The sequence below is a fragment of the Calypte anna genome, chromosome 17 (genome assembly GCF_003957555.1).
Source record: "Calypte anna isolate BGI_N300 chromosome 17, bCalAnn1_v1.p, whole genome shotgun sequence".
In the NCBI taxonomy this organism is placed as follows: Eukaryota; Metazoa; Chordata; class Aves; order Apodiformes; family Trochilidae; genus Calypte; species Calypte anna.
The window spans coordinates 8,546,977-8,574,140 of NC_044262.1; the positions used below are offsets into that span (position 1 = coordinate 8,546,977).

General features: G+C 42.2%; 1 protein-coding gene across 7 annotated transcripts; it reads right to left on the reverse strand.

The window, feature by feature from the left end:
- Window positions 1–26,812, reverse strand: TSC1 (TSC complex subunit 1). 7 transcript variants are annotated; one of them, XM_030461129.1, is made up of 23 exons: window positions 26,706–26,800; window positions 19,931–19,993; window positions 18,683–18,858; window positions 17,761–17,864; window positions 16,949–17,101; window positions 15,076–15,220; window positions 13,918–14,072; window positions 13,530–13,603; window positions 11,911–12,089; window positions 11,357–11,466; window positions 10,995–11,118; window positions 10,500–10,609; window positions 10,115–10,187; window positions 8,657–8,755; window positions 7,986–8,556; window positions 7,680–7,723; window positions 6,938–7,104; window positions 5,915–6,097; window positions 5,477–5,587; window positions 4,810–4,932; window positions 3,623–3,810; window positions 3,345–3,506; window positions 1–3,096 (listed from the first exon to the last, which is right to left on the reverse strand). In XM_030461129.1, exons 3-23 carry the CDS (start codon window positions 18,786–18,788, stop codon window positions 2,610–2,612), a joined length of 3,468 nt encoding a protein of 1,155 aa, XP_030316989.1. In that variant the 5' UTR covers window positions 18,789–18,858; window positions 19,931–19,993; window positions 26,706–26,800; the 3' UTR covers window positions 1–2,609. The 7 variants fall into 7 exon arrangements, with proteins under 7 accessions (XP_030316989.1, XP_030316990.1, XP_030316988.1 ...); XM_030461130.1 differs by having other exon boundaries at window positions 10,127–10,187; window positions 10,500–10,612; XM_030461128.1 differs by having other exon boundaries at window positions 3,623–3,807; window positions 10,500–10,612.
- Window positions 26,813–27,164: the final 352 nt, after the last annotated feature.

The following is a 27,164-nucleotide window of genomic DNA, read 5'->3' on the forward strand; positions in this document are numbered from 1 at the left end:
TAGTGCAAAACAATACATTTTATTTGTTCACAGTTAAACACAAGCAACTGCCTTGACATTTTAGAACATTCTAATAAGGACAGCAAAACCTCCTTTTGGTTTAAGTTCTTTTTTAGCTTACGATTGTACCATTTCCTCATATTTATGGCATTTAATGTGGATTGTTTAACATGCTTACAAAGAGCGAGGCAGGGAACAGATTAACTTGACAAAGACAGCAATTTTAGATTTAACTAAAAGCAGTCAGTTAAAAAAATCTGTTTCCACTTCACTGATGGGACCCCTTCACACAAACTGCAAGTTAACTACATACAGCAGATCCATGATTTTCAGACTTTAAAACAAAACAAAACAAAAACAACTTTGCAAAATTTGTTCCTCCATAATCTTTGTGGTCCATAAACAAACCTAAAGTGGTTTCCATTACTATCCCGGTGCTAAAATCCTTTTTTAAAAGAAGAAAAAAAAAGCCACCTTATCAACGAGCTGGAGTTACCACCAGGGCAGTTCTGTACCCAACACAATTTGCTGCTCCTCAGACCAAGTGGAGCCATCACACAAACAAAGTGCCTCGGGGGCTTGGGGCAAAGCAGGAGGATGGGAGCAGCAACTCCTCCAACACAAGGGCACCCAAAAGCTGAGCCAGCCCCTGCCAGGGCAATGTGCAAACCGTTCACTCCTTGGGGCTGGGACCTGGTGAGGCAAAGGGGCAGGAAACCTCCACATCTGACCCAAACATAGCTACCACGTTTGCTACCACTAAGCCTTAGAAAGCCTAAAGACGTCGACAAAACCAGTCTGTCACTTACAACCAACTCTCTATTTTTTTCTATTCCATGCAGATTCAAGCTTTGACAAAACCACTGAAGTTCACCTTTACTTTTAGAGTTAGGACTGACCAACCGAAAGGACACTGAGAGGAATTGAGACAGGAAGAAATGTATTTAGACCCGAGGTGTTAAGAGAGGAGGGAAAGTACCATCAAGTGCCAGCTACACATCACCAACTGCTCTGACAGAGCCCTGTTCCCATTCAGGTTAAGAAGGGATCTGAACTATAAGTGCAAGAGTACTTGGACTTGATTTCTCTGTGAGATAACTCCTGAACAGCAGCTGCCACCCACAGGATGTTTAAGGAAAGAGGCCCTGTGTGATGCAGGGAAACCCTGAACCCTGCCATGCCCAAGTACAGCTGGCCCCAGACATAGCTCACAGTTAAAACAAGCACCCTCCTGCCTAACAGCAGGCTCTGCTCTGTCACAAAGGAGACTGAGTCTGACCACTGACAAGCCCTGATCCCACAATCCTCCTTCAGGGAAGGCTCCTCATTGACTTAAAACATGATTAACACAGCAAGGCTCCACGACAGAATTCTGATTCTCAGGTTGAACAGGCTTCCTCCTCAGCCTCCTCTTCTGAGGAAATGGGATGAGGGTAAAGAGGAAATACCTAGAGCCAAACTGACATTGCTGAGCTGGAAAAGGTGCTGCAGTCTGAGCAGAACAGCACTCAAAGGAAAGCATGTTCTCTAAGTCAAGCCTAAAAACATATTCCTAGGAAGAATGAAGTAAATTTCTTGGACTCAAAACACAGTGGTCTTGCTCTGTCCAGGAACACAGACCAGAACTATGAAGGAGGGTCAGGCAGCACAAGAATTTCCCTGATCAGAGAAACAAATGCTCTTCTGCCAATCTTCATGAGGTTGCAATTCTATGTCCATGTTCTGCACGCTTTCCCTACTTGAGTAAAGCTTTCTTTTCCCTCTTCTCCCACCTGAATTGTTTTCTCCTGAACAGTCAGAGGTCAGTACCAGTCTGTCAGGCAAACACTTAAAATACCAAAGAGATCAGAAGCTAGTGTTTTAACAAGTCTTCAGCACATATGCTCTCTTCTGCATTACAAGCTCCAGTTCCTTATCAAGTGTCTGTTCAAATGTAACTTTCCAAGAAATGTTAAGGACAATATAAACAATGATCATGAATTAGGGTGAATAAATTGTTTTTGCAGAGGTACACTGTTCTTTAAACATTTAGGTGTTCAGAGTCCAGCTTAATGAAGACCAGGCTCTGAAGGATGTGGGACAGTGGACAGGCAAAAGAGAGACCTTTAGGTGAACGCACTAGAAATTCTAGTGCTGCTTCTTTCCAGGATGAATGCAACCAAAGTCACCCAGACAGGCAGCACAATTAACTGCTCTAAATTGGAAGCTTGCAAGGAAATACAAAGCATTCATAGTAGACTCACAAATGTTAATTTGGCCTCATATTGCACTCAAGTTCATAAACGCAGCCACTCACTGGGGACAGGGAGAAAGGGAAAAAAATACTTGTAAATGCTAACAGTTGTCCCTTCAAATTAGTACACGCTGCTAAGGACTGAATTTGAGAAAGAAGCAGGAGTTAGGCTGGGCATTTCAATTCCAGACCCAAAAATCCACTTTTTTTGCATTCGTTCAGCAGCCTTCTTCCATTTCTGGACATCAATCCTACTCCGCTGCATGAGCTAGCTGCTCAGACCAAAGAAACAGAAAAGCTTTTAGTTAAACTTGCATTCACACCTCCTGTTCTATGCCAAGAATATGAAAATAACACTGATTGACTATCTTCCTTTTTAACTGTGGTCATGATGAGTTTCATTGTAGTCCATGATATGAAGCTGTCCAACACTGCTTTCCTGGAGCTTAGGTGAGAGGCTGAGGTTCTCGGGGCTTGGAGGAGCCTTGGTCTCCACGCTTGGATCTTTGCATAGTTCAGTCTTTACAGCATCAGAAAGCCTGCTGATGGTCACACCCTCCTCATCACACTGGCTCTCACTCTTGTTACGAAATAACTCTCGTGCCTTCATGCCAAGGAAGCTCTTGGAGCTGGGGAGTGAACCTACAGTCAGTGGGACAGCAGACGAGGGCTCCAGCAAGAGGGACGTCTCCCAGCGACTGCTGAATCTCTGGTTCTGGGGTTTTTCTGGGGTGGAGAGCTCACTGCCACTGCCACCCTTACTGCTACTGCTACCTCGAGTGCTGGGAGGTTTGGTCTCTCCATTCCTACCAATTGTTTCTTCATTATATCCCACCACAGTATCTTCACTACCACAATCCAGCCTGTTTGGGGAAGAAAGAGAGAGGATCCAGCATCAAGGAACTGGCAGCAATTGCTCACAGGGTAAGGCAGCTCACTTGGACTATTTTTCACTTTTAGGATTACTGATCCTAAAACAGATTTAGTTTGTAAAAGCAGGAGTAACACAAATATTTTGAGGTAATGCACCCGTGTGCTAAGAATTCCATGAAGACCTCAACTTCCAAGGAGCTGGTTGTGAGTCCAGCATATTGTACATCATCACCCTTACCTTTCTTCTGCTGCCTCAGCTGCTTCTGTTTTTTCATCTTCAAGTTTTTTCAGTAGGCTGCTCTTCTCCAGACGCCCAAACAGATCCAAGATCTCCAGCTCAAATGCTTGTGTGATTCTTTTCTGGGCCTTGTACCTACTTTCTACTGCTTGCAGCTGACCTCTGAATAGAAAAAAACAAACAAGCAAACCATGAGGTCCAGTGTCTCTGCATTCTGCCACAACTATCACAGTGCATCTGTCAATGCACAGGTAGAATTTGACATATGAAGCTCTGACCTTGCTTGGATTTTGACATCTTCCAGGTATTTCTTTTGCTCCAGAAAGAGGTGGTCCTTTTTAGCAAGCTGGGATTCCAGTTCAGCAATCCGTTTCTGGGAAGCATCAAGCCTTTGGCTTTGCTGTTGAACACACAACTTTGCTTTCTCCAGTTCCTTCCAAAAAGCAGCGTGCAACATTTCAACCTCCTCAAGGACAGAACACAATGTTTAAGGATAATTTGATGATGTGTTATTATGATTAATATTTAAATGTGTTTCTGATGCTAAAAATAGGCATACTTTTAAGCAAGATGGAAAAAAAGCAGCATTTCTAAAAACAGATATAGAAAACCAGATACTCTGAGGATGTACACTCTGAAGTTGCTGTGAAAATAACTACACATCACTGGAATTTATTAGCACATTAGTGCTTCTCATGAAAAGCCCTTTTCAGCAGAGCAAGCTTGCCAGTTCTGCACCAGATTAGGATAGACAAACTCAATTTTAAAACCATTTTCTGAAATATGACCTTCATTAAATACCAGTAAAAGGGGTGTTTTTTGCTTATTATTCACCTTCATTAATTACTTGCTCTCACGCAGGAACAGTGATGTTGTTGTGTAATTTCCTTGCTTCTAATTAAAAAAAGGTTTTGTTGAAGTCAGAAGTAAAACCATATGAAGCACAGAAGTTTTAGTAAAGTTAATACAAGGTCCTAATAGCAAAATAACTGATTCAGAAGAGTAAGGCTGCTTATTTTTTATCAGCACATCACAAAACCTGGTAAAACCTCAGTTAAGATTTTTCTACAAATTGTAGCAGTACTACCCAATGTTACACAAATATCAGAACCCTGATACTTTACCAGCAACTGCTCTTAATGTAACTGGCAGCAGACAAAGTAAAGTCTTGGCCTTTGCAAAAAAAAAAAAGCTGCTGAGGATTAACATGAAGTGTCTAAAACTGACTTCAGGTGAACCCTAACATCCACTTCTTAACTTTCAAGCAGAGAGCACTGAAGAGATTCCATAATCACATAGTACATGAAAATATCTGGTGATTAGAAATGAAAGCCAATCCCTGGAAATCAATTTTACAAGAGAAGTATCTGTTATGAAGCATTTCCAGAATTGTGATCATAAGGCTGAGCACAGCTTAATGATGACCTCCAGTGATGTCTTCACTGAGGCAGTCCTGTATCCATACCTTTGTAGTGTCTGTGTGCTTGTGCTGCAGCTGCTCCAGGTACAACTCATTGACCTCTCCAAGAACCAGAAGTTGCCTGTTCAGGAACTCCATCTGCTGTTGCACTGATTCACTGTTGGAAAGCTTGAAAGAGAGAAACCAACGTTGGAATGAACAGTTCTGCAGGAGAGTCAGCTCACAGGCACTGTGTTCACGGGGTATTTTTATAAAGAATGAGACAAAAGACAAGAATCCAACACATCACAGGCAGGGTTAAATAAATTTTCATCAAGCTGGTGACAGCCCAGACAGAACTTCACCATAAAGCTGCTGCTTCCTTTAACACAGCTATTCCCATTCACATGAGAAGTCCATTCAACTTCTGATACAAACAAGATCTCTAAGATGCCAAGATTTACCAGAGCTTCTACACAAGTTCATATTGCTCAATCTGCAAATTCCTACTGTGGAAAAAGCAGCCAAAATAAGACATTTCAGAAGCTTTTGGGCTGAGTTTAAAGTTTCTTCACCAAAATACATTTCCCTGTGTTGTTTTTGTGCAATTAGTATCAGATTCTACGGAACTAAACATGAGCTTTTAAAACAAGAAAGAAAAATCACCTGATAAAAACTACAGGAAACAAACAGAAAGCTGCAAAGGGACCCTGTGGACAGTGACTTTTCTTACCTTTTGAGAAACTTGGCTAAGAAGCAGTTCAGTGTGACACACCTTGTTGTTGGCTTTCTTTAACTCTAACCTCAGATCTGCAATCATATTCCGGCAGTCTTCCAGCTTGGTCTGATCAAACAACAACAAAAACAACCAAACCTCACTCAGGGTGAGGCCATAACCCCCAGCACTGTAAATCAAATGATACTGAGGACTTTGTGAAAGCCCCCAAACCAGCTGAGAAAATGCAACTTCCTACTTCCAAACTGGAACCAACAGGGCAAAACAGAACTCTAAAAGGATGATGGTTACCTAAAGCATTTCCAATTATGGATTAGGGCAATATCTCTAATACAAATCCATGGCTTTCCCTTAGATATTTCATGCCATGCTCTTAGGAAGGTTATTTTTAAAACCAGTAAGTAGGTAACTTTCATTCAGTGCTGTGTTTCCTACCTGCAGTTCCTGGCTCTGGTTGTAGAATTCCTCCCGGTCGTGCTGCAGCTGCCTGATCTGGCTGTGAAGCTGAGCCACAATGTTTTCATGTTCCTCCTGAAACTGGTGGTACCTTGCCTGTTCTTTCTGCAGACTCAGTTTCAAGGCCTGGATTTCTTTTTCCTGCAGTTTCAGCTGATCTTTCTGTTAAGAACCCCATATGAAACATCAGACAAGACACCTGCTTTATGAGTCAGAACATCTGTCCTAAATCACTAAGTTAAGCTATCATTAATAGCATTCTGTGGACAGAACAGTCTTAAGGTTTTGGGGGTCTGGTATGGTTTATTTTGGCTGAAAAGGAGATTAAATGGACAAGCTGAAAACTCAGTGTCCCATCCAAAGGCACAATCAGCAGTAGCAGATTCTCCCACTGCACCTCATACTTTTGATAAGGACTTGGGTTTCACAGGTGAAACTATAGTTCATTTTCCAAAACCTATTCGGAAAGTTATTTTTGGCTTTTCCACTGAATTATCAAATGGTGAAACTGTAGATGGAAGTAACATGTAAATACAGAATGAAACGTGCCTAAATTTGTACTAAGTTGTCCTACAACACACAACTTCATATTTTATCACATAACTCTGAAAAAGAACATCTGAGGTTTCAAAGTTTTTGCTATTAGTCCTGAACTGAGAAGTAGAAAAAAGCAAAATACTTCTTCAGATAATGCAACAAGGTGTCCAGCCAGGCATTAACACTCCACTAACTGTGAAGCCTTTAATATTATGCAAAGGCAAGTGCTGGCAGGGGTCAAGCATGCAGTCATCCACCAGTTCAGTTGCCTCCAGCCAAACAGAAACTCCTGGCTTCACTGATCACAGTGCACGTAACTCATTCCACAAGCACTGACTCTCATAAGGTGAGAAAAGAGGCTCCTTTTTCAACTGGGTGGTACTGAATGATATTGGCCAAACCAATTAATACTTGTTCCACCACCAGTGTGTTGAAATCATTGCTAGAGCTGCATCCCCTGCTCACCATGGCTGCATTGTGCTCCTCCAGAGCTGTTGCTTTAATGACTTTTCGCAAGAGGCGGCGGTTCCGCAGGGCGTGCTGCTGCCTTTTGAAGCGTTCATACAGCAACTGGTTGTGCAGCAAAAGCAATTGGTTACGCAGGGTGTGAATCTCATCTGAAGGGGGAGAACCTGGGTTGGAGTCAGAAGACACAGGAGATCATTGAAATGTTCTGTTCCTGCTCCATATATGGGTGATATTCTCTAAAATAAGCACACTGGATTTCTTCGAAACAACAACTTCCAAATCTCAAAACTTTCCATCTTTCAAATCTCCAACACACACTGAAAACATTTTCCCCAAAGCAATATGTATATGCTTCACATGGATTGCTCCTTCTATTAAGAAAAAAAGAGACAATTACCATAGAAGCAGCATGAAATTACCAATTACCATGTGAAGCAGCAAGAAAAACAATCAGCAGTTTTAGATCGAAAAGGTGGAAGGATCTGTCAGATGCTCAGCATCAGTCTGGAGGCTTAGCAGAACTTAAATGGTCAAAAGCAGAAACACCTAGAGCTGTGGGGAAGGCTGAAAAAAAGCAGCTCATCTTGCTGGAACACAGATGTCTACCTGCTAAGCAGATAAACCATAACTTAATGGAGGGCACCATCTTTCTGCAGCATTAGTTACAAAACAAGTACACAGGTCACTGTTTAAGGACGTTTAATAATAATAGAGGAACAGATTTTCAAAACATTCTCACCTCCAAAGTGAGTCCAGTCAGCAGATTTGCTTGGCAGAGACAATCTGAAAAACAAAAGCACAGCATTAACCTGCAAGTGTAAATATAAGCCCACTCTGCAAGTCACTTTAAAATGGAATGCCCACCTCAAAAGAGCTTTCTAATAAAAGTACAACTACAGTCAGTCAGCACAAAAAGAATAAGGAACATGACAGAACATGGCTTCATTGTAGATTTCCAGACACAGCTGACAGAACCAGCTATCAACACAAAGCCAGCACGAAAAGAAATAACAAAGTTTGCCAGGTAAGATTTTCAGTCACCTACTTGTTCAGCTCCTTAGTGTGTGCATCTGCTCCCTGCTGTATCAGTCTGTCCAGTACTTCCACGGGAGAAGTAGAGGACATGCAGTCATCATCCTGGGTTCCCTTGGCTTTTTTTAGCAGCTCCTCAGTCTTCTTGCCAACAAAGAGGTAGGCAGTCTTTGGTAATGCAACCTCAAAAAGGTGCTCATATAGGGGAGGCTGTCCACTCCCAAACAGCACTCTTTTTTGTGCTGGTACTTTGCAAGGGCTGGGAGTGAGAATATTTGTCTCCCCAGAGGTTCCTTCCCTGTTACCAGCAGGGCCTTCACCAGAGCCTCCACAGGGCTTGTCTATGGGAGTAAATGTTTGTTTGGGTATTTCCCGTGCAGTCTCAGGCCCAGACTTGTCCAGAGAAGATGTTAAAGGCTCAGAGGTCTGACTGTGTCCCTGAACACTAGAGACTACTGAGTGGGTCTTCTTTTGAGAGCCCGACAGACTTTCATTTGTGCGGTAAAACGGAGAGTCAAATCCTCCTCTAGGCACCATGTGTTCAGCATCAGTTGTGATCTCTGAGATCTCTTTAGATATTGCATCTGAGAAGGACAGGAGGGGGGGACCACAATTACACATTTTGTATTTCAATGTTAGAAATGTTTCCTTAGCTAAGATGTATATAAGGGTGACAGACATTACCTTCCTCTCTGTCCTTTTCAGCACTATCTTCAAAAGACAAACCACCTAAAAACTCTGGCAGATCACTTAAGGTTACTGAACTTTTACTACCAGGTGTGTCTGAAGAATAGAAGAGGAAAAAAAAAACCAGTTAGTTGTGGAGAAGCTGTTTTCTCCAGCCTTATCACAGCACAAACCAGAAGTACTTTACAGCTGAAAGGGCCATCAGAAACAAGCTTGTCCCTCCTTGAGATGCTTCCTCAAAGAAGGAAGCTGTCTGACTCCTGTTGCCTTCCACATGGAAACCAGTTCAGGAGATCAGTCACTGGTTGGTTCCAATCCCAAAATGTAGTTTTGTAAACTTAACATTCACTATTGCATGAGTGTAGGCAACCAGCTCTGTGAATAAGGATGTGCTGTTTGCAACTGAACCCACTAAATACATAAAAAAGTTGTTTAAGTGTAGTGTGAGTACTGTACTTCCACAGTAGCACTGAAGTCCCCTTTAGTTTCTGATCTGGCTACACAAGGACACAGAACTTACCTGAAAAAAAGGGAAGTTTAGCCAACTGATGTACTACAAACTTGACAGTATGTGACTACTGATCAAAACTGAGAGAGCTGCCAGGGAGATAAACACTAAAGCAGGCAAGGCAGAAACCTCATGCTTGCAGCTCAGTCACAGATCAGGAACCCAGCCTGTTTTTAACTTGTCATTCAGAAAGTTCAGATTCCAGTGTTGCTACACAACTTTAGCAAGGAAAAAGAGCTTTAAATTTTGCTATCATCTCCACCTTGAGGATGGTAAAGATTCAGAGTACAGAAGTCTCAAACATAGTGCCAAAATCCCTTTCTACAGCTGTCACAGGTGCAGATGACAAAGAATGGAGAATGGCATCTAGATTTACCTATTAGAAGCTGAGCTCCTCAACCATCCACTGGTGATTTCAATATTCCACAGGACTTTAAAAAAGGTTCAAGTACAGCAATACAATTGTAGATAGAAAACAAAGTTTTTTCCAAGAGCCTTTAAAAGAGAGCATATCTATCCTTATGTGCAGCCTTAGTTTGATCCACACTTATGACATAAAACTTGTTCAAGACTTCATATGCAACTTGATGCTAACAGAAAAAAAAACCACCTCAAAGCATCACCTTTTAAGAAAAAAGCCTTTTCAGCCTTCAGAGTAGATTTGTATATTTCAACACATGTAAATGTGTGTGAGTGACAAGTAAAAAAATTCTGCAAGCTATTTCTGAAGGTAAAGAGTTAAAATGAAATTAAAAGGCATCAAAAGAAAAGGTTTTAAGTTGAATCATAACTTAAGGCATGATCCTGGAACTATGAAGAACTCAGGAAAAAAAAACCAACAAACCAAACCATGTGGAAAAGGTGTTTGACAATTGGACCACGTGTCAATAATAACAGGACTTGTTTACCAGAGGTTATTGTCATGGGGAGAGGAAAACAGAGTTTACCCAATGATTTACCACTGTTTGTGACATTTTGCTGTCGGTACAGTAAAGGCCTCCCAGGATCTGGTTTGTCCTCCTGAAAATAAAAAAAAACCCCAACAAATTAAAAACCAAAATAGAATTTTGTCAAACCCCTGTTTGAAGCAAATTATAGAAAGGAAATTCCTGCAACTAGACAGCTTAACCAATAAACCAATACAAGAATTCTTAAAACTGTGCAACTGGAAGTGGCAAGAGTTGTCAAAACCTGGAAGGAACTGAGTTTCTGCAATAAAATGCAACATTTTTCTAAGTCAGTTGCTTTCATTTTCTTTCTCAGTTACAGTCACTTCATATGTGACAAGTCAGTGAAAAAAAGTCAGACTTTTTTGGCAGAGTTTTGTTATACCTTTTTAGGAGGCGTGGCAGCAGCTGAAGGGAATGAAACATGCACAAAGTCATCTGAAGTGCAGGGTGGAGGAGATGTGGCTGGTGTTCCCAAAGGTGTTCCCTTCCCTCCTGCTGAAAAGCAGATGCATAAGTTTTCTCAGCAAGAATCCCACTTCCCCATTTCAGCTGCATATTACATGTGAAGAATTATGTATTTAAACACTATCTCAACCATTTACTTCTTAAATCTTCAACCATTTAGCAAGACAAAAACACAGTCTCCAAAGGCCTGTTCCAGGCTTTGGCACCTAACACTGTAACTGATTTCCTGTCTCAGTGCTTGCAGTAACACTGCTCGAGATGAGCAGGGAACTCAGTTTACAGAAGTAGCAAATAAAGCCCATCAAATGGCACAGTGTGGCATTTCCCACTTCAGATGCTGACAGCAATATTTTCAGCCATAATTTCTATTATAATAAACCTTAAAGGCCTGATTTCAAAATTAAGCACATACCAGATGTGCCAAAAGCTTTACTGTAAGGTTGTGATGAGGACTGGGATGACTCTGATGGGACAATTCCAGGTGATGTTGGTGGAGTGGTCATACCACAAACTGCAGAGGGACTCCAGATGGTAACCTGTGTAAAAGCAGCACACAATAAACACAAATTAGTGAAACTCAGAGCAGCAACATGTGAAGCACCTGTAGCTTGGTTCTGACACAGGAAATCAGATGGGAATTAAGTCTGAAATGCACACTAAGTTCTGAATATTTTACAGTACTTCTCAGAAAAATGAATTTTTTAGATTGTCAGGAGAAACTACGTGCAAAGTGCAGAGCATTAAAAACATGCTGGGCTTTATCCTCTGCTTTACCTGCTGTGGCTCAGTTGACAGCCGTGGGGACTGGGGGCTCAGAATCTGAGGTAGCTGCCCTGGCATTTGTGATAGTGTTAGTCGAGGAGTGGAACAAGGGGTAGAAGTCCCTGAAAGTTAGAAAAAATGAAAATAAAAAATAAATGTAAAGCATCCTACACATTCAATACAAATCAATGACTCTTCTGGCTAGTATTTAAAGCCTTTTAACCAAAACATTTCAAATCCATTCAACATAGGCAATCACAGCCACTGAACAAGATGTTTCTTTTCAGCCCAAGAAAATATTGACCATATTACAATATTACAGGTCTTCTGGAGATTGGTTCATTGCTTGGAGGTGGGATGACAGGAGAGGAACAGGCAGCTGGAAGGCAGCATTGCCAACATGCCTGCATCCCCAGAGCATCTACACTTCCTTTTTTAAAAAACCAACACACTACTTTCTAATGCTTAGGAATCAGAGACTTCAAGTGGGATAAATTAGTAGGATGTCTTTCTGTTATAGGGACAGTTTGCTGCCAGGAAATGGGTGTTCATGAGGCAGATCTTACCATAGCTGCTCCGTGTGTCAATGTAACAGCTGGCACTGGGGTCAGTTTGATGATGTTTTAAGCTTGTGCAGAGTTTCTGAGACACAGAGTAATATCCATCTTCATATGAGGCTTCTGCAGGGTCCAGGGAGATTTTGGCACATTCTATCACAACATCATGAGTTTCTAGTCTTTTCCACCTGCAGACAGTTTTTGGATCCAAAAGAGGAAGTTAGTCAATTATTGCTACAAACAAAGTTCCTGGAGATAGGAAGAACTGGCTTGTAGGATGGCTCATTTGTTCCAGAAGCTTTACATGCTCCCAGACAAAACTGGAACAAGGCATCATAATGAAATTGCAAGGAGGTGACTTGTAAGAGGGGGTCTCAGAGAGGAAACAAAAAGCTTTGACACAGAGATCCATAATGATCTGCCATGGAGCACTCTGGAAAGGAGGAACAGGATACGGAGACTTGGTTGATCCTGAGCTTCAGCAGCTGTAGAAATCAGCTCAACTAGACTCAGATGTTGGTAGTCAAAATTTAGACATGCCAGCAGTGAGGGAATCCTACATTATTTAAGCAAACACCATCTGCAATGCCAGTTTCAGATCTGTGGTTTTTCTCCCAAGTTTTGGGAATGTTTTTCATTATTACTACCTCCTTTGTCCTGAAAACTTTTTCTCACTAAATTAAGCAGCTAGACCAGACCTGCCCAATACTTCAGGGGATGGAAGTTGACTGTTAAGAAGAGAAAGCACAGGATGCTATCTATCAAAGGCTGAGTTGCTTTGGAATGTAAAGTATTATGTGCAAGATACCAAATCAGAAGGTTTCAACTGGTAGTTTTGTGCCAAGTGTACTCCTTAGTGGTGTCACCCTCCCCCCTGCCTGGGAGAAGCCTGTAAAACTGAGCATTGGGAGATTCAATAGGTTCCCATTTAGTAGTGTTTTCTGAAAAGCAGGGCAAGAGCACTACTGTGCAGCAACAAGAGTCAAATTCTCCTCTTCAGTGGCTGGGCCTGTGGAGACAAGAGAAAAGCAGCAAGTGGTGCTGCTGCAGGCAAATGAGCCTATTTCTAAAGAAAACTAATACAGCTGATAATGTTAAGACATACCTGTTAAAAGAATTGATCTGTTAACTGACCCAATATCTAGGTACCAAAACAAGACATGCTGAAGCCATTTTAAACACTTAAGTCCTACCAAGTACTTCAACAAACCAAAAAATTACGACCCAAACCTTAAGCCAATGAAGAAGGTCAGTAGTAGTTTCTCTTTATTCATTACAAGCAAATTCTTTCAGAACTTTATGCAGATGCTTGATTGTTAAGTCACAAAATTAAGACAAAATCAGCTGTTAAGTAGAATATTGATTCTATCCCAGACACAAAATGAATTCAGAACCCCAATATTGTTGTTAATAGCCTCACTGATTTTTGCTTCTTCATCCAGCTGTAAGCTTGGATAAAGAAAGTTTACATGTTTACCTGGTGTGCCTCTGAACAAAACACCAGTGGCAAAACACCACTGGCACACACTATTGCTGACAGAAAAAAAACTGCTGTAAGCTTTCTGAAACATCCCAGCTAAAAGCTGCTCATTTATAGCCTTCCCTAGTAGCAGAGGGAACATATATACCTTCGTGGGTCCAGTTCATGGTCCTTGGATCCAGTCACTAATTCTGGATGAATTCGCACATGTTCCATCATTGGCTGTTTGAGCAAGAACAAGAACAAGGATGTGTTATGGGTACAGCATGTTTGGATTGCACTGAACCACACCAAGAGCAACCCACTGATCCCAGCACTTCAGAATATTGCATTTAACTGATAAATCTCACATCCTCACATCTTCAAGAGATGACCCTGCTCCCAGTGGAGATCTCAGTCCTCCAATAAGCTGTTTTTACTCTGATTTGTTGAGCAGCCCTCAGTTAAATCAACGCAGTGCATTACGTTGGCAAATACCTGCCTTTATATAGCTAGGAATTCATTGTCTTGGATAAGAGAAATGAGCAACATCTTACCTTGACTACCTCTTCAAAGGTCTCCAAGTTTTCCTTCATACTGTAGTGAGAACGCAGAAAGGAAACAAAATTGCAAGGATACATTCCATAAAGACGATGAAAGAGAGCATAAACACTGGCATGGAGATGGACAAGATAAATCTCTGCCACGTGACCTGGAAAAAGTAGTTAGAATCTTTTTCATTACACTGGAAGAACAAAACTTTCTAAGAATGCAAGCAAAGGAACTTTAAATTTGAAACATTAACTGAAACAGATTTGGAGACATGAAGAGTCCTTAGCAAAACTGTGAAGTCTGAGAGAACAGGCAACACCAACCCATCAGCTCACAGCAAACCCCAAAACTACACAAACCATGAATTCCAATGACTATCCTGCCATTCTCCAAAGCACAGCATTTTTTTTATTCCAGTTAAAATCTGAGGCAGTTAGTGAGCCAGAGTTTGAAGACTGACTGATAAAAAAAGACAACCAAGGTTTGCTTCACCTCAAAGGAAAACACTAAAAGCTTGGATCCACAAAAAGCAATTGCAACAGACTACAGTCTTAACAGTCATCTGGGTTCCAACCCTACTTGCAATGCACAATGGCCCTCAAAGAGCACCTCTAGGTGCTTAACACAGCATTTGTTCATACAGCCATGACAGCCATGCAGAGATAATGCTGCTTTTAGATACTGGACACAACAAATTCAGCAAAACCAATTCATCCAAACCCATGCTATAACTGAGAAGGGTCATTTTACCAGCACTTTCATTGCTATTGATAGTTGCACATCAAAAGAAACTCTTACATGTTGCTTCTTCCCCTCCCCATTCATACCTAGAATCTCAAATTCCCAAACAGCTGCCTCAAATATCAGCATTTTCCCTTCTCTATCCACTGAGATCAATCTCTGCTTTTTCCCTTCATCAGGGTGGCATTTTGGTCCAGTGAAGCTTCATGTAGCAGCAAACTGACATGGAGGAATATGGGACTTCTGAATTTTGAGCAAGTAAGCACTCCCTGATGCTAACTATCACAGAACAGAGCAGCTTGTGGGCTCAATACATCATTTTCTGCATTTAATCTCAGACAAAAGAATGTGCTCACCATCTTCATGAAAGTCACAAGGATAATACTAAACCATAACTTCATGCAACAAAGTTGAAATCTCACCTGGATTCTGCAAGCACCAGGCTGAGAGACGCCCAAAGATACCAAAGAAATCATGAAGGTACTGTTTGCCAGACTGAGGAATCATTGGCAACATGGTTATTAGCACTAGGACACCTGTGGTGAGCACTACTACATCTGTGTCAGTCTGCAAGAAGGGAAAAAACCTGCATTAGTCAGTTAAAAGAGCTGAACTTCAGTTTTTTCCAGGGATGAACTGAACATGGAAGTCATCACCATGGGAAAAAATTCTCTACTTTGAAACAGTATTTCTGAAACCCACCATGAGATTACTGAGCTGAGATTATTGTCTCACGCAGAACAACTCCAAAAAAGAAAGATTTGGGATTCTTGTTCCCATTCTGCTCTTTTTCTGTATAAAGGCCTGCCTTACTTAAAAGGGAACATCACTACAGTTACACCACGGAGTAGAAGAAACTCCCTGGTATGTGAAGCATCTTATGTATCACCTGCCTTCCTTCCCAGAGCTATGCACACACAGCATCCAGAGCCTAAGAAACTGCAGAGCTGATCAGGCTATCCAAGGATGTTGGCCAACTACCAACTGAAGGGTCAAAAGCTTTCCTACTAAACCTGGATGATGACTCCAGCTGCCCAGTATTTCATAAAGCAGTAATTCAAACAATAACCAGAAGCCAAAGGCTTACACCCAGAGAAAGGATGGATTGGTAAAAAAAATTAACTAGATGTAACTCTAGTAGAGAATTTTAGGATAGGGCACAGCAAAAATGTTCAAACTCTCTCCTGGTGGGGTCCCTGTTTGCCTCCCCAGCTTAATGCACATTTTCCTTGCTAGTTCCCCTGCTTTGTCAGGATGAGTGTGAATGGCACAGGCAGCCTGTGACCAGATGCCACTAAGCTGGTCTTGGTATCTCTTCTAGAGACACCTGGACTGAACAGACACACTCAGTGTCACAGATTCTCCTTCCTCTGGGTAGTAATTTCCAGCCTATGCTCTGCCTCAGAGGGAGAGGTCAGAGAGAACCTTCCACAGCACACTTCATCTCCCTCTGTACTCTATGCCCATGAGCTTCCTGAGCCACTTCACCCCTCTCACAACCAGGTAAGACTCCCACTGAAAGGATAACAGAACCCATCAGGCACATCAGGAGTTCCAGTATCAGCACCTGTTGCTCACTCTTTGGCAGCTGCAAATTCATTGTGGTTTTGTTTTGAAGAGCACTGGCACTTGACTGCATCATGCATCTTAATGGTACTTTAATTAACACATATTCTTCAGGATCCTATTAAATATTACTGACAACACATCCTGGGTCTCAAAACACATTCCATTTTTCATTCCCTGTTACAATACTGCACAGTATTACATCTGATCCATTTGCAGATGGGAAAAGTAAGACTCCAAAGCAGAGGGAAACAGCTACCTCCTTGTAATCCAGCATGTCTGTAGGTAAGAAGGGAAAGTCTGCTAATTCCAAGGTAATTTCACCATGGAGTAGTCTATTGCATGGCCCACCTACACTGCAAGGAGATCATGGAACCTTAAATGCACTAATTTCAGAATGCACTAATGGGAAGTTATTACATTCCTCATTAAGTTCACGTTGATGGTATCCATCACCTGGAAAGGCTCTCTGCCTTCAACTTACTTTTAGAAAGGTTTTGGTAAACTTTGCCAACTCAAGTTATACAGTGACAGTGGCTTTTGGAAACAAGTTTGCCAGTAATAACAGGATCAGCACAGAGCACTTAGTTGATTAATTCCACTGTGACTCAGTATTTCAATCAACATTTTCTCTCTCCTGACAGCTTAACTAAATGACATCTAAACAGAAAATAAATGCCTTGCATTACAAGTCTGTACATTTACATCAGGTACACTGACAGCTCTTACCTTGAGACATTTAAGTAATGAAAGTAGGAGAGGTGCTTGAGAAAGTTTATGTTTCCAAGATGGTTGTCTTCTTATCACATGTCCCAGCAGAGAGAGTGTGGGTAACCGGGTAGCAGCTTTGCCCATATATTCATTAATTTTGTCCAGTAGATGCTGATAGAGGTTTTTTGTAGTGGTAGAAAAAGAAAATGTATTTATATTTAACTGGTTTTTTCTTTTTCACCAGTCTATATTCAGCAGATTGGCATGGAAACAGTGAGCATTTTACAAATACACAGAATACAAGAACAAATAAAGCCCAGCAATAAATTTAAGTCTGCTGGTGGCAAAATGCAAGACTCTACTCTTGAGTCTTCCATTTCACTCCAGAGGCAGTCACTGCACGTCAAAATATTTGCCATAAATAAATAATAAAACAGGTCTAGCCAGCAGAAGTATATCAAATTCTAATGCCACTCTCTCACTCCATGTAAAAATCCTTAATTGCTCTCAAAATAGCCACTTGTTTCAGGCTAAGACATCTAGCACTGAACAAGCAGCAGTAGCACTGCAAAGAGACAACATTAGTCCTCAGAAAACTTTTATTTATAGGGGTTCTTTGCTTAACTGAGTCAGGTTAAGCAATCCAAAAAATGGAGACCTTTGAAGTTTTTAAAAGCATAGCTACCCTTACTACAGAGATACTACATCTCTACAACAAGGTAACTCTATACCAGAATGGAAAAAAACCCCAGAGTTCTAACAGGTGCTATTTAAAGACTGCTTCAATACCAGGCTAAAACCCACCACACTTACTAACAGGATTCCTTTACCTTGTCATGAGGCTCTTGCAGTGTGGACAGTATATGCAGTGCCTGCTGAGAACTGGTTTCCAGGTAATAGTCCACCAGGTTGTTCACAAGCATGGGCCCACGGTCTGTCAGTTTGTGTACAGCAAAACAAACAAACAAACAACAAACATTTTCATTACACTAAAAAAGAAACGTTTGTCACAGAAACATTGCACAACATTTTGACAACTCTTACACAATTTATAACATAAACCAGCACTTAATGTTTACCAGACCTTTAGGAAAATGAGACCTCTCCACTACATTTTTGTCTCAGGGAAAGCAAGCAGGGTTTTTAGTAGCTACTGTCTAACCTTAAAAACCTGGAGGCAGCTGAAATGCAAGAACATTTTACCAGCTACAGGTAAAGAATTCAGAAGTAACTTTACATTTTCCCCCTTTAGCAGATAAAGGAAAGCAAGCTCAGGACAACTCATGCTCTATCAGCATCAGGGATGCCTTAATTGCAGGAATCATTCTGGCAAGCAAGTCTGGCTCTCTTGTGTTGTTTGGGGTTGAGTTTTTTTGACTTATTTTTTGAATGAACAAAATCCCACAGTTTCCATAACGTGGATGACACCTAATTCTTTCTGGATACACCTGACAAACAGAGTTTCATCAGCTCTGGATAACTTGAGGTTCTGCCCCAGAAAAGAAAAGAGAGTCATTTTATAATGGCATTTTTAGCAATTGTATAACAGAGCTTCCAAGAGGAATGCCATGAAGCAAAATGGACTGAAGAGAAGCCTCAAGCCTTAAAGCAATTTCAAACCCAACCCTGAGTTTCTTTTCAAGTTGCATTTGCAAAGACAGTGTTTGATAAATAAAAAAAACAACCCCATGTGATTACACCTTTCTTGGTGTAAAAGCTTGAATTCCTTGAATTACATAAAAGGATACATACCACAAATGAGATTATCTTTGAATGCAGCTGTTATATCTTCCAGGACACCCAGAATTGGAGAATCCAGCATTGAGAGGAGCTCACCAACATTTCCTTGCTGTGCCATGATGCATGTACTGACATGAATGTGGAGGTTAAAACTTCAGGAAGTTACTCATAGGTGCCTCTCTACCAGACTAGGAGAGAAGAGAGAGCAGAGGAATGAACTTTCCATTTCCATCTGAAACCTCCCATCACTTCCCTCCTTCTCTTCTGCAGTTTTGGCCATATAACACTGAATGGATTGCTAGAGATTAGACACCTGCAATAAAAGCTTTAAGAAAAAAGTTTCCAAAGAAGCCAATGAGTCACAAGCAGGATTTTCATCTTTTTTAAAAAGGACACTAATCTGTTTTGCAGAAGGCCTTGGCTGAGCATTCTGCTACCATACTTCTTAAAATTTGCTCTCCAAGTCAGTCAACCAAGACTCAAGTTTTGAATAAAATGCAAACAGCTCCCTGGACTCACTCCATTCTTGCTTTCTTACAGCAATGCCTCCCCAGCTAACCTTTCAAGTCCTTTGCACAGTGATCTACACTCTGGAGAAAATATGCAGGTCAAGATCCTTCTGCACTCCCATGGCTAGATCAGAAATTCAGTGCCTTTGGCTTTGCATGATTGCATACGAATACATTTCTGCTTTAATCCTTGCAACGTGGCCAAGCTGCAGCTGTCAGGAACCTCAGTTAGGGTTACTACAGCTGCTGCTCCTCAGTCACCCTCTGCACACCACAGCACAAGCTTAGCAGCACAGCACACCTTCTTTTCACAGCCAGAATTTGTGAATAATCTATTAAAACCTCTGCAGAGCAAAAACTCTACAGATAATTCAAAGCAACAGTGTGTGGACAACATGAGTGGTCTGCTTGACAGCACTAAGCAGGAGTAAAACTAAACCATTCCAGGCTTTTACAAGGGCCTCTCCCCAAGTGGCAGCAGTGGAGGGATTCAGGTGTCACATTTGTCTGTCACAAAATGATTCAAACTTTTCTTCATCCATAAAAATCCTGTGCTGAGCCTTTCCTCTCAAAGGCAGAAAGAATCTGGCTGCACATCACACCTGGTTTTACCAGCAAGGGTTTCTTCTCTCCTCCTGCTTGCAGCTAGCATCCATTTCTCACTTTCTCCATGAAAGGCAAGACTGACACGTACCAAGCTTACACACAAGATTATTAATTATTGTTTTTATAACAGTTGTGTATACAGCACCTGTTCTGTGGATGACTTGAGCTTCTGTTTGCAATGCTGTCAGCCACACACCTTTCATGATCACTAACAAAGAAAATATGAAGAGGTTAAAAAAAGGCACACTTCATTTCTTCCTTATCAAAATTTGTATATTCAGAACAGCCTGAAATTCCTTACTAAGGACAGCAGAGCTAGGTACCTCCTGTGTGATGGAAGTCAGTCCTTAGCTTAAAAAGCACCATAAAGTGTTGCACAGCTGCCCTTTCCAGAGTTATCTACAGGTTAAATTAATTGAGCAATTGCCTCCAACTAGATGGCTTCCCCAGGACTGTAGTTTTGTACTGTGAGCCTTCAAAAGCTGCTACAGAGTTTTATTTCTGGTAGGTAAAATCTTACACACAAGGAAGTCTTCTATGTCCTACCAAATTCTGAACCTGGAATAACTACTCTAAGGGTCCAAGTCCTTAGATTAGTTAAAACAAATTGTTAGGCATTAGCCAAGGACCATGTATCAGGGCTGTGTTTAAAATGGGAATGATGTAATTACTTTTATATATATATAACTTTCTTGAAAGCTTACATTTAACACTGTTCCTGGGCAGCAGGAGTTAACCTGCCTACCAGCAAACTTTGTCATTTGCAACACATCACTCCCTAGTTACAGAACTGCCCAAGGTCACTGTTAGTAGGGCCACAAGACATCAGTTGACTCAATCTGGCACTGATAGCAAATCCAAAGGTGATAATATGGCACCACACTCACAACAGGCATTTAATTAGCAACTAACTTTCTTGAAGTCTTCCAGAACACAATAATACCCTCCCTCCCTCCACCCTCTGTTTTCAATGATTGCAGCTGAAAACGTCCAGATAAAATGTCACTTCATCTGGAGGCAGCTGGCAGAGCCTGCTCACTGAAGGGTTTCACACTGAAATGCTATTTCTTTTCACATCCCATGCTGGCAAGACCCTAAAAACTGCAGACTTAAACCTGGCTGCAAGTGTCAGCAAGGTTTCCAACTAAAGATAATAAAATAGAAACTTGGGCTGGGGAGAAAGAGTTGTTTTTTGCTCAAATACAGAATGGATCTCTGCTTCCAAAAACTATTAGGGCTGTGATTTGTGGTGTTTTGGGTTGGTTTTTTTTTTAAGTCTACTTTGTGCAGGCTTCCAAGCTCCAACTTCATCCTCACAGAGCTTGCTGTGACACCATCCATTCCAAAAAGGTTTAAAGCCACTCAGCCACACAACCTAAGGTGTTGATTTTCCACCACTTTGTTACTCATTTTCAGCAGTTTCACCTAACTGCTGTTATATTTAATTTCCTAAATTACAGTTATAATGAGACAGAGGGAGTACACGCAGAGTTTTGTGTGGGAAAATAGTTTCCTGCTATTGATTCCTTTATTTCTGAGAACTCTGTCTGTAAAGGGTTTGCTACCACAGGTGCCTCAGTTTCTCTCAGGTCACTCTCAGCTCTGATTAAGCAATAGATTTGCCAGCTTCCTAAGCAGCATGAACTGGTTGTTTAAAGTCTGGTTAACAAAAGAAATGCACAACCACACCCCCAGACCAGCTGCAAGCAAAACCAGTTTTGAGAATTAAAGCAGTACAAATGCCAGTCTCTGCTTTTTTACCCCATAAACACCTTGTCAACTCTCTCCACTTTGACTCCCAGAGAGAAAAGAAGGTTTTTTCCTTAGTTTTCTCTAGTAACACTATTATACTGGGACCAGATCTTCATCACACCAGTAAAAACCTCAAGAGCAGGTTTCACCAATTCTGATAGTGCCAGAGTAAAAAAACAACCCATAGCATGGTGAAGTCACTGACCAGGTTTTGCCTTTGCAGACACTGTAGATGGGCTCTGAAGTCAGGCTCAGCTTCATGCTGTTGCCTGATGTCATGCACAAACACTACAGTCAGATAAAAGCAAGACTGATAATGCAAGCTCAGTTGCTGGTAACTACACACTAGGTAACTAATAGCTTCCCAAGCTCCCTCACCTAATTAAAACAGATGGCCCAGGTGACCTTGTGGCAAGAAATCCATCAGAGTTTAACTAAACTTGTCAATCAGTCAATCATGCACTGCTGTGCTTTACATGAAGGGGAGGAATTTCCACTCCAAAAGCCAATATTCAAAATCCTAATAAAAGTACTCCAAACCTCATCTAAAACTGGGATGCTCCAGACAAAAAGTCACATTTTAAAAAAAGCAAGCTAGCTTTCTCAGTGTAGGATCTCTTGTAAAATTGTTTCTGAGGAAGAGATTTGCAATCCTAAGTAAGATTGTGCTTGAAATCCTCTGATAATCTTGGGCCTGTGGCATATTAAGGCACAGACCCACATGGGTCAAGCCAAAGGAACAAGCCAGCAAATTCCAGCAATAGCCTGAAATTGTATCACATTTCTTTTAAGCAAAGACAGATGAATAAAAAGGTTGCAGGCAACAGGCTTTTAACTTCAACTGGAACCCCCTGTGTTCTGGTAGCTGAAACCCAGCTCCCAGGGGCAGTGCTAGGGGTGGGATTCAGGACTGGCCCCACCAATAACTTGTAATGTGATTTTCAGATCTTGTAGATGGGGAATTTAGGATTTACCAGGTTAAAGAACTCCCATTAAGTTGAAAAACTTTGAGATGATTCATTGAATGCCAGGTATTTTTTATATCTGGGATAGATACAACAGCTGGGGTGAACACCTATATCTTGACAGTATCATATCTTGACAGAAAGAAGCTTTATTCTCAAATGCACAGTACACAGGATGAGTTCTTTAATACTTCCACTGCCAGCTATGGCAATCATTCCCTTATAAGAACTTCCAAATCCCTGCAGCCATACTTGGAACCGACAGGATTAAAACAAAGCCAGTAACTTTTCCATGTGGTTTGAGTCACTGACTCTTTACTAATATTTAAAATTAGTTTTAAATAAAAGAACCAAGCACTCACATTTTTTTTTTTTGAAAAAACAAAAAAACCCCACATAAAAAAACCAAAGCAACCCCCAAACTGTTCAAATATCTTTTAAAATATAACAGTTTTAATTTCACTGGAAGATATGAATACCAAACTTCTTAAATTCCAGAGCTTGCAACAAGACAAATTTTAAGTACCAATACAACTTTGGAGCCAGTTTACAGGAGAAAAAGGAGAAGCCAACAAGCCAAGAATCAATTTGTTTTAAAACTTTTTTCAGCAGCTAATTCAATCCCAACACTGTTAAGCTACAAACTCAGTAAAAAGGAAGACTACAAAAATATTTATTGGAAAAGGCTGAACAGAGTACTGCAAAAGATTATGACTTCTGTAAGTATTTCTGTCAAGAGAAGATGTTCTGTTCAGTGTATTTTTATCCCCAGGCAAATGAAAAAGCAGCTGGTAGTGCCAGTTATGGCAGGGGGGACATGCTGGGTGTACACACACACTCCTCCCAGAATGGCCTCAGCTTTGTGGCACAACCCAGGGACTCATCAGGAGGGATCAACATCACTATTTCATCCCTCTCCATGAATGATAAATGAGATTTGGGGCAGGCCAGTAAATGGTTATTCACTCCCTCCCAAGAGAAAGAGGATTTCAGTGGTGTGGGACCACTGCTGGCAGCAGTGAGGTGAAGCCAGACCCCAAGATTCACTTTTGCATCTGATTTCTACCATGAGTAAAGTCAAGTCCTCAGAATTCAAAGGAAAATTTAGACTGACAGCAGAGCAACCCTTCTCACTCAAATCCTTGCATTGCTTGTCCTGAAAGGATAAGCCCCTTTTCCTCCCATCCAAGAAACAAAAACCCAAGCCTGTTTCACCTGTCCTGACAATACTGCATTTTATTTTCTCCCCACAGACTGACAGAAGCAATGAATGAAAAGTGATAGTAGGGAAAAAACCACTGGTGGCAACAGCAAAGGAAGCAGCTGATGACTCTTCTTCAGCACCCAGAAATAGTAACTCTAAACATGTTCAACCTCAGCTCAAACTGATCATTACAGCTGGCAGTACCATTTACTGATTTATCAGTTTTCAAAGAATGCAGGTGCCTGGCTGCTTCTGATAGTTCAGATTTTTCTGGTTATTTTAAGATCTGATAAAAGATCCCATTCCTAAACTTGGTAATGACTTAGTGATAACTCCATACAATACCCAACGTCATGCCCTGTGTTACAACTGATGCAGCAAGATCACAAAAACCCAGTAACCCCAAAGAAGAGAATAATACCCAGCAGGTCTTGAGATTCTTTTGAAGCTCTGTGGTGCTAACACACCTTGGTAATTGCTACCCATCAAGTTTCTGTCAGAGGGAAAACTGTCAGCCCTCCCGAATTTGGGCTTTTTAACCCCTCAGCAGAACAATGCTATCAAACCAGTTAACAGCCTGAAAGGGAATTATTTCAACTGCTTATCCACAGCTGCATATATTAGTGACAAATAAACAAGTAAAAACAAGCATTCTTTTCAACACCAGCCTAATTAACAGTATAAAAGGAAAAGTTAAACTAAGGCATGTTTTTTAAACTGTGAAGAGAAAACAGAGAGCTCCTGACTTCTTAGTAACAGAACGACTGAGTTAACTCCTTCATTTCTGCCACATTTTTTTGCCACCAAAAGAAACCTTTCAATATATTCAAAGAGTAAGGCTGCAATTCAGTAAGACCTGAAACCACTGCTAACTCCCTAGTGTGCTCAATCGAGGCATTTTAACTACTCCAAGAATTAAAGCAGGCATTACCTAGAACAATACCAAACGATGTGCAGCTTTTTAATTAGAAACTAAAAAGAGTAACACCCAGGAAAGTGAGAGCAGTTCACCACTGCAAGAAGTTTTCTCTCTATCTTAACGTGCTCCCCAAAGAAAGGAGTGTACTAACACAGCATTATTATTATTATTTGTCCTCATGGTATTTATTAAACTGCACGAAAATAAAGCAGCTGCATACTAGACCAAGATGCTAAGCTGTAACATTCTTTCAAAAAATATACCCCTGCCTGCAGCATGCCCCAGACTCTGGTACACTTCCCGGGTCTCTACTACGATAAAGTGTTCATGTTCTTTGCTTTGCTTACTGATGGATTTGTTTGTTTATTTCCCTCTTTCCCAAAGAGCCACACACAGGTATTTGTGCCTGTGTAGCACTGGCCATTGGTTCTCCCAGAGCCTGATTTCACAGCCCCAGCTCCCATCAGAGCTCTCAGAAGGTGTCTGGCAGTTCCCAAGTGCCATCATCCAGCAGGCCAGCTCTGAAGAGGGGCAGAATTGATGTGAAACTGCAAACAGGGACTGAAGCCAAATGTTTGTCCCCACATCAAAACACCTGCGACTGGGCAGCCCACATGGTGCACATGGGAGCCCTCTGACAATGCTGCTTTTTATTAGTCACATCAAAATAATTCTCCTGTAACAAAGAGTTAAGGAGCCAGGATTAAACACAGCCAAAGATAAAATCGTTTTAATTAAGGCTTATCTCATGACACATTAGATATTCTGACTCTATTTTCATCTGAGTAACTGCACAGCTCCCCATAAAGGCAATTTAGTCCTGGGCTGATGAGGCAGCTAAAAAACTAAAAAACTCTGAGCAAATGAGCCAACAAAACTAAACCAAAGAGTGCTTTACTGAGCAGTGGATTCAAAGCTCCTGATTTTTAGCTTCAACGTGGTGTAGGTGTTTCTGATAAGAAGAGCACCTGATTCTTACTTAGCAAAGTGAAGTCAACCGAGACAGAATTTTGTATTCCCAGTGCTCACATCAAGCAAGAAAACTTCCAGAGCTTTCAGATTCAGTTTCTAGTTGTTCATACACGTAAAAAGAAGAGGAATTTTTCCACCTAATGGGATTATTCCAGCAGTGCTTCGATTACGATGCATTTCCAGCAACTTGCCACTGAATTTTGTGTCAGGAAAATACAGGATCAGACAAGACAGACTGAAAACCTTTTGCATTACCATCCCCTGGAAACAGCAGTTCTGCAAACAAAACCTGATCCTGGTCTCTGTGTCATTTCTATGGGGTTTGAATCATATGCTCCTTTAAGGCATGTTCTTTCTTTCACTTATTGCTTTATAAAAAACTCGTTTAAAAACCCCACAAAAGGAACAAGGAGAGAAGCACCCAATAAACTGATAAAGACAGAAGCTGCATCCATAGCAAACAAAGGGTGAAAACTTCAGAACTGCAGCCTTCCAAGTTCTTTGTGATAACAGGAAGCAAAATGTTTTCTTGCAGAGGCAAACAACATCCTGACTTCACATCACCTACCCACGATCAAGGATACAAGAAGAGCCTTCCTCACCGAGGGGACAGACTTTTTAATAACTGCTTTAATTGCCAACCCCGGCTGAGGGAACCTCCTCACCCGGGGGCTGAGGCAGCAGAAGTCTGGAAATCTCTACTCGGCGCTTGAAACGGGAGGTGCTGAACCTTTATCAATAAACTCCTCAAAATTAACACGGAACCGCGGGTGATGAGGGGAACCCTGCGGGGGGTGGGGAGCGGCCCCAGGGCCCCCCCCAGAGCAGCCCCGCCACGGGGGGAGGGACCGGGGGGGAAGACCCGGTGCAACCTTGCCTGGGGGAAAGGGGAGGGAAGGGGGAACGTGGCCCCCCCTCGCCAGGCTTCACCCTCCCCTTCCCCATCCCCATCCCCCCGGCCCCTTCCCTTTCTCCTGCCGCCTCCACCCCGAGCCCTTTCTCTCTGTCTCCCCCCTCTCTCTGTTCTCTGCCTCCTTCTCTCCGTCCCCCCCGGCTGCCCCCGCTCTCGCCCCGCTGGGGGAGGAAGGAGGAGGCCCAGCGCACTCACCTCTCCTTCTCCTCCCCTCAGCTGTTTACCACTCAGGGCTCCTCTGGCCCATAGGGCGCCGCCATCTTGGCCCTGCCTCCCCCTCCCATTCAGAGGCCGCTTCTCTTCTCGAATCCCTCCGCCGCACAAACTAGTCCCACCCCACCGCCTCATTCCCCAGCCGCTCGGCCCCGCCCCGCTCCCTCCCCCCCCGCCCCGAGCTCTTTCCCCTCAAGTCCTTTTCTCCCCTCGGGGGTGCAGAGGTGCGGGGGGTGGGGGACGTCGGGCACCGCGCCCACCGGCTCTCTGTTGGCGGAGGGATCCGAGCGAGGGTGCGATGCGGCACCCAAGTGGTCGCGTGATTCTGGGGGCGGTGCCGCCAGCAGCCCCGGGCGGCCACACGTCACGGGGGGCGGGGACACGGGGCATGACGTCACGATGGGCGGGGCCTCCCTGCGGCCGGTAAACAAGGCCCGGGAG

Bases quoted from the DNA above. Each gene is read 5' to 3' on its own strand.
- TSC1 (XM_030461127.1), bottom strand. From the start codon at position 18,788: ATGGCACAGCAAGGAAATGTTGGTGAGCTCCTCTCAATGCTGGATTCT. The intron at 13,604-13,917 runs GTAAGATGTTGC...TTGCTCAAACAG, and splicing joins CCTTTGAAGAGGTAGTCAAG to CCAATGATGGAACATGTGCG. The intron at 4,933-5,476 runs GTAAGAAAAGTC...CTCTCTTTCAAG, and splicing joins TTAGCCAAGTTTCTCAAAAG to CTTTCCAACAGTGAATCAGT.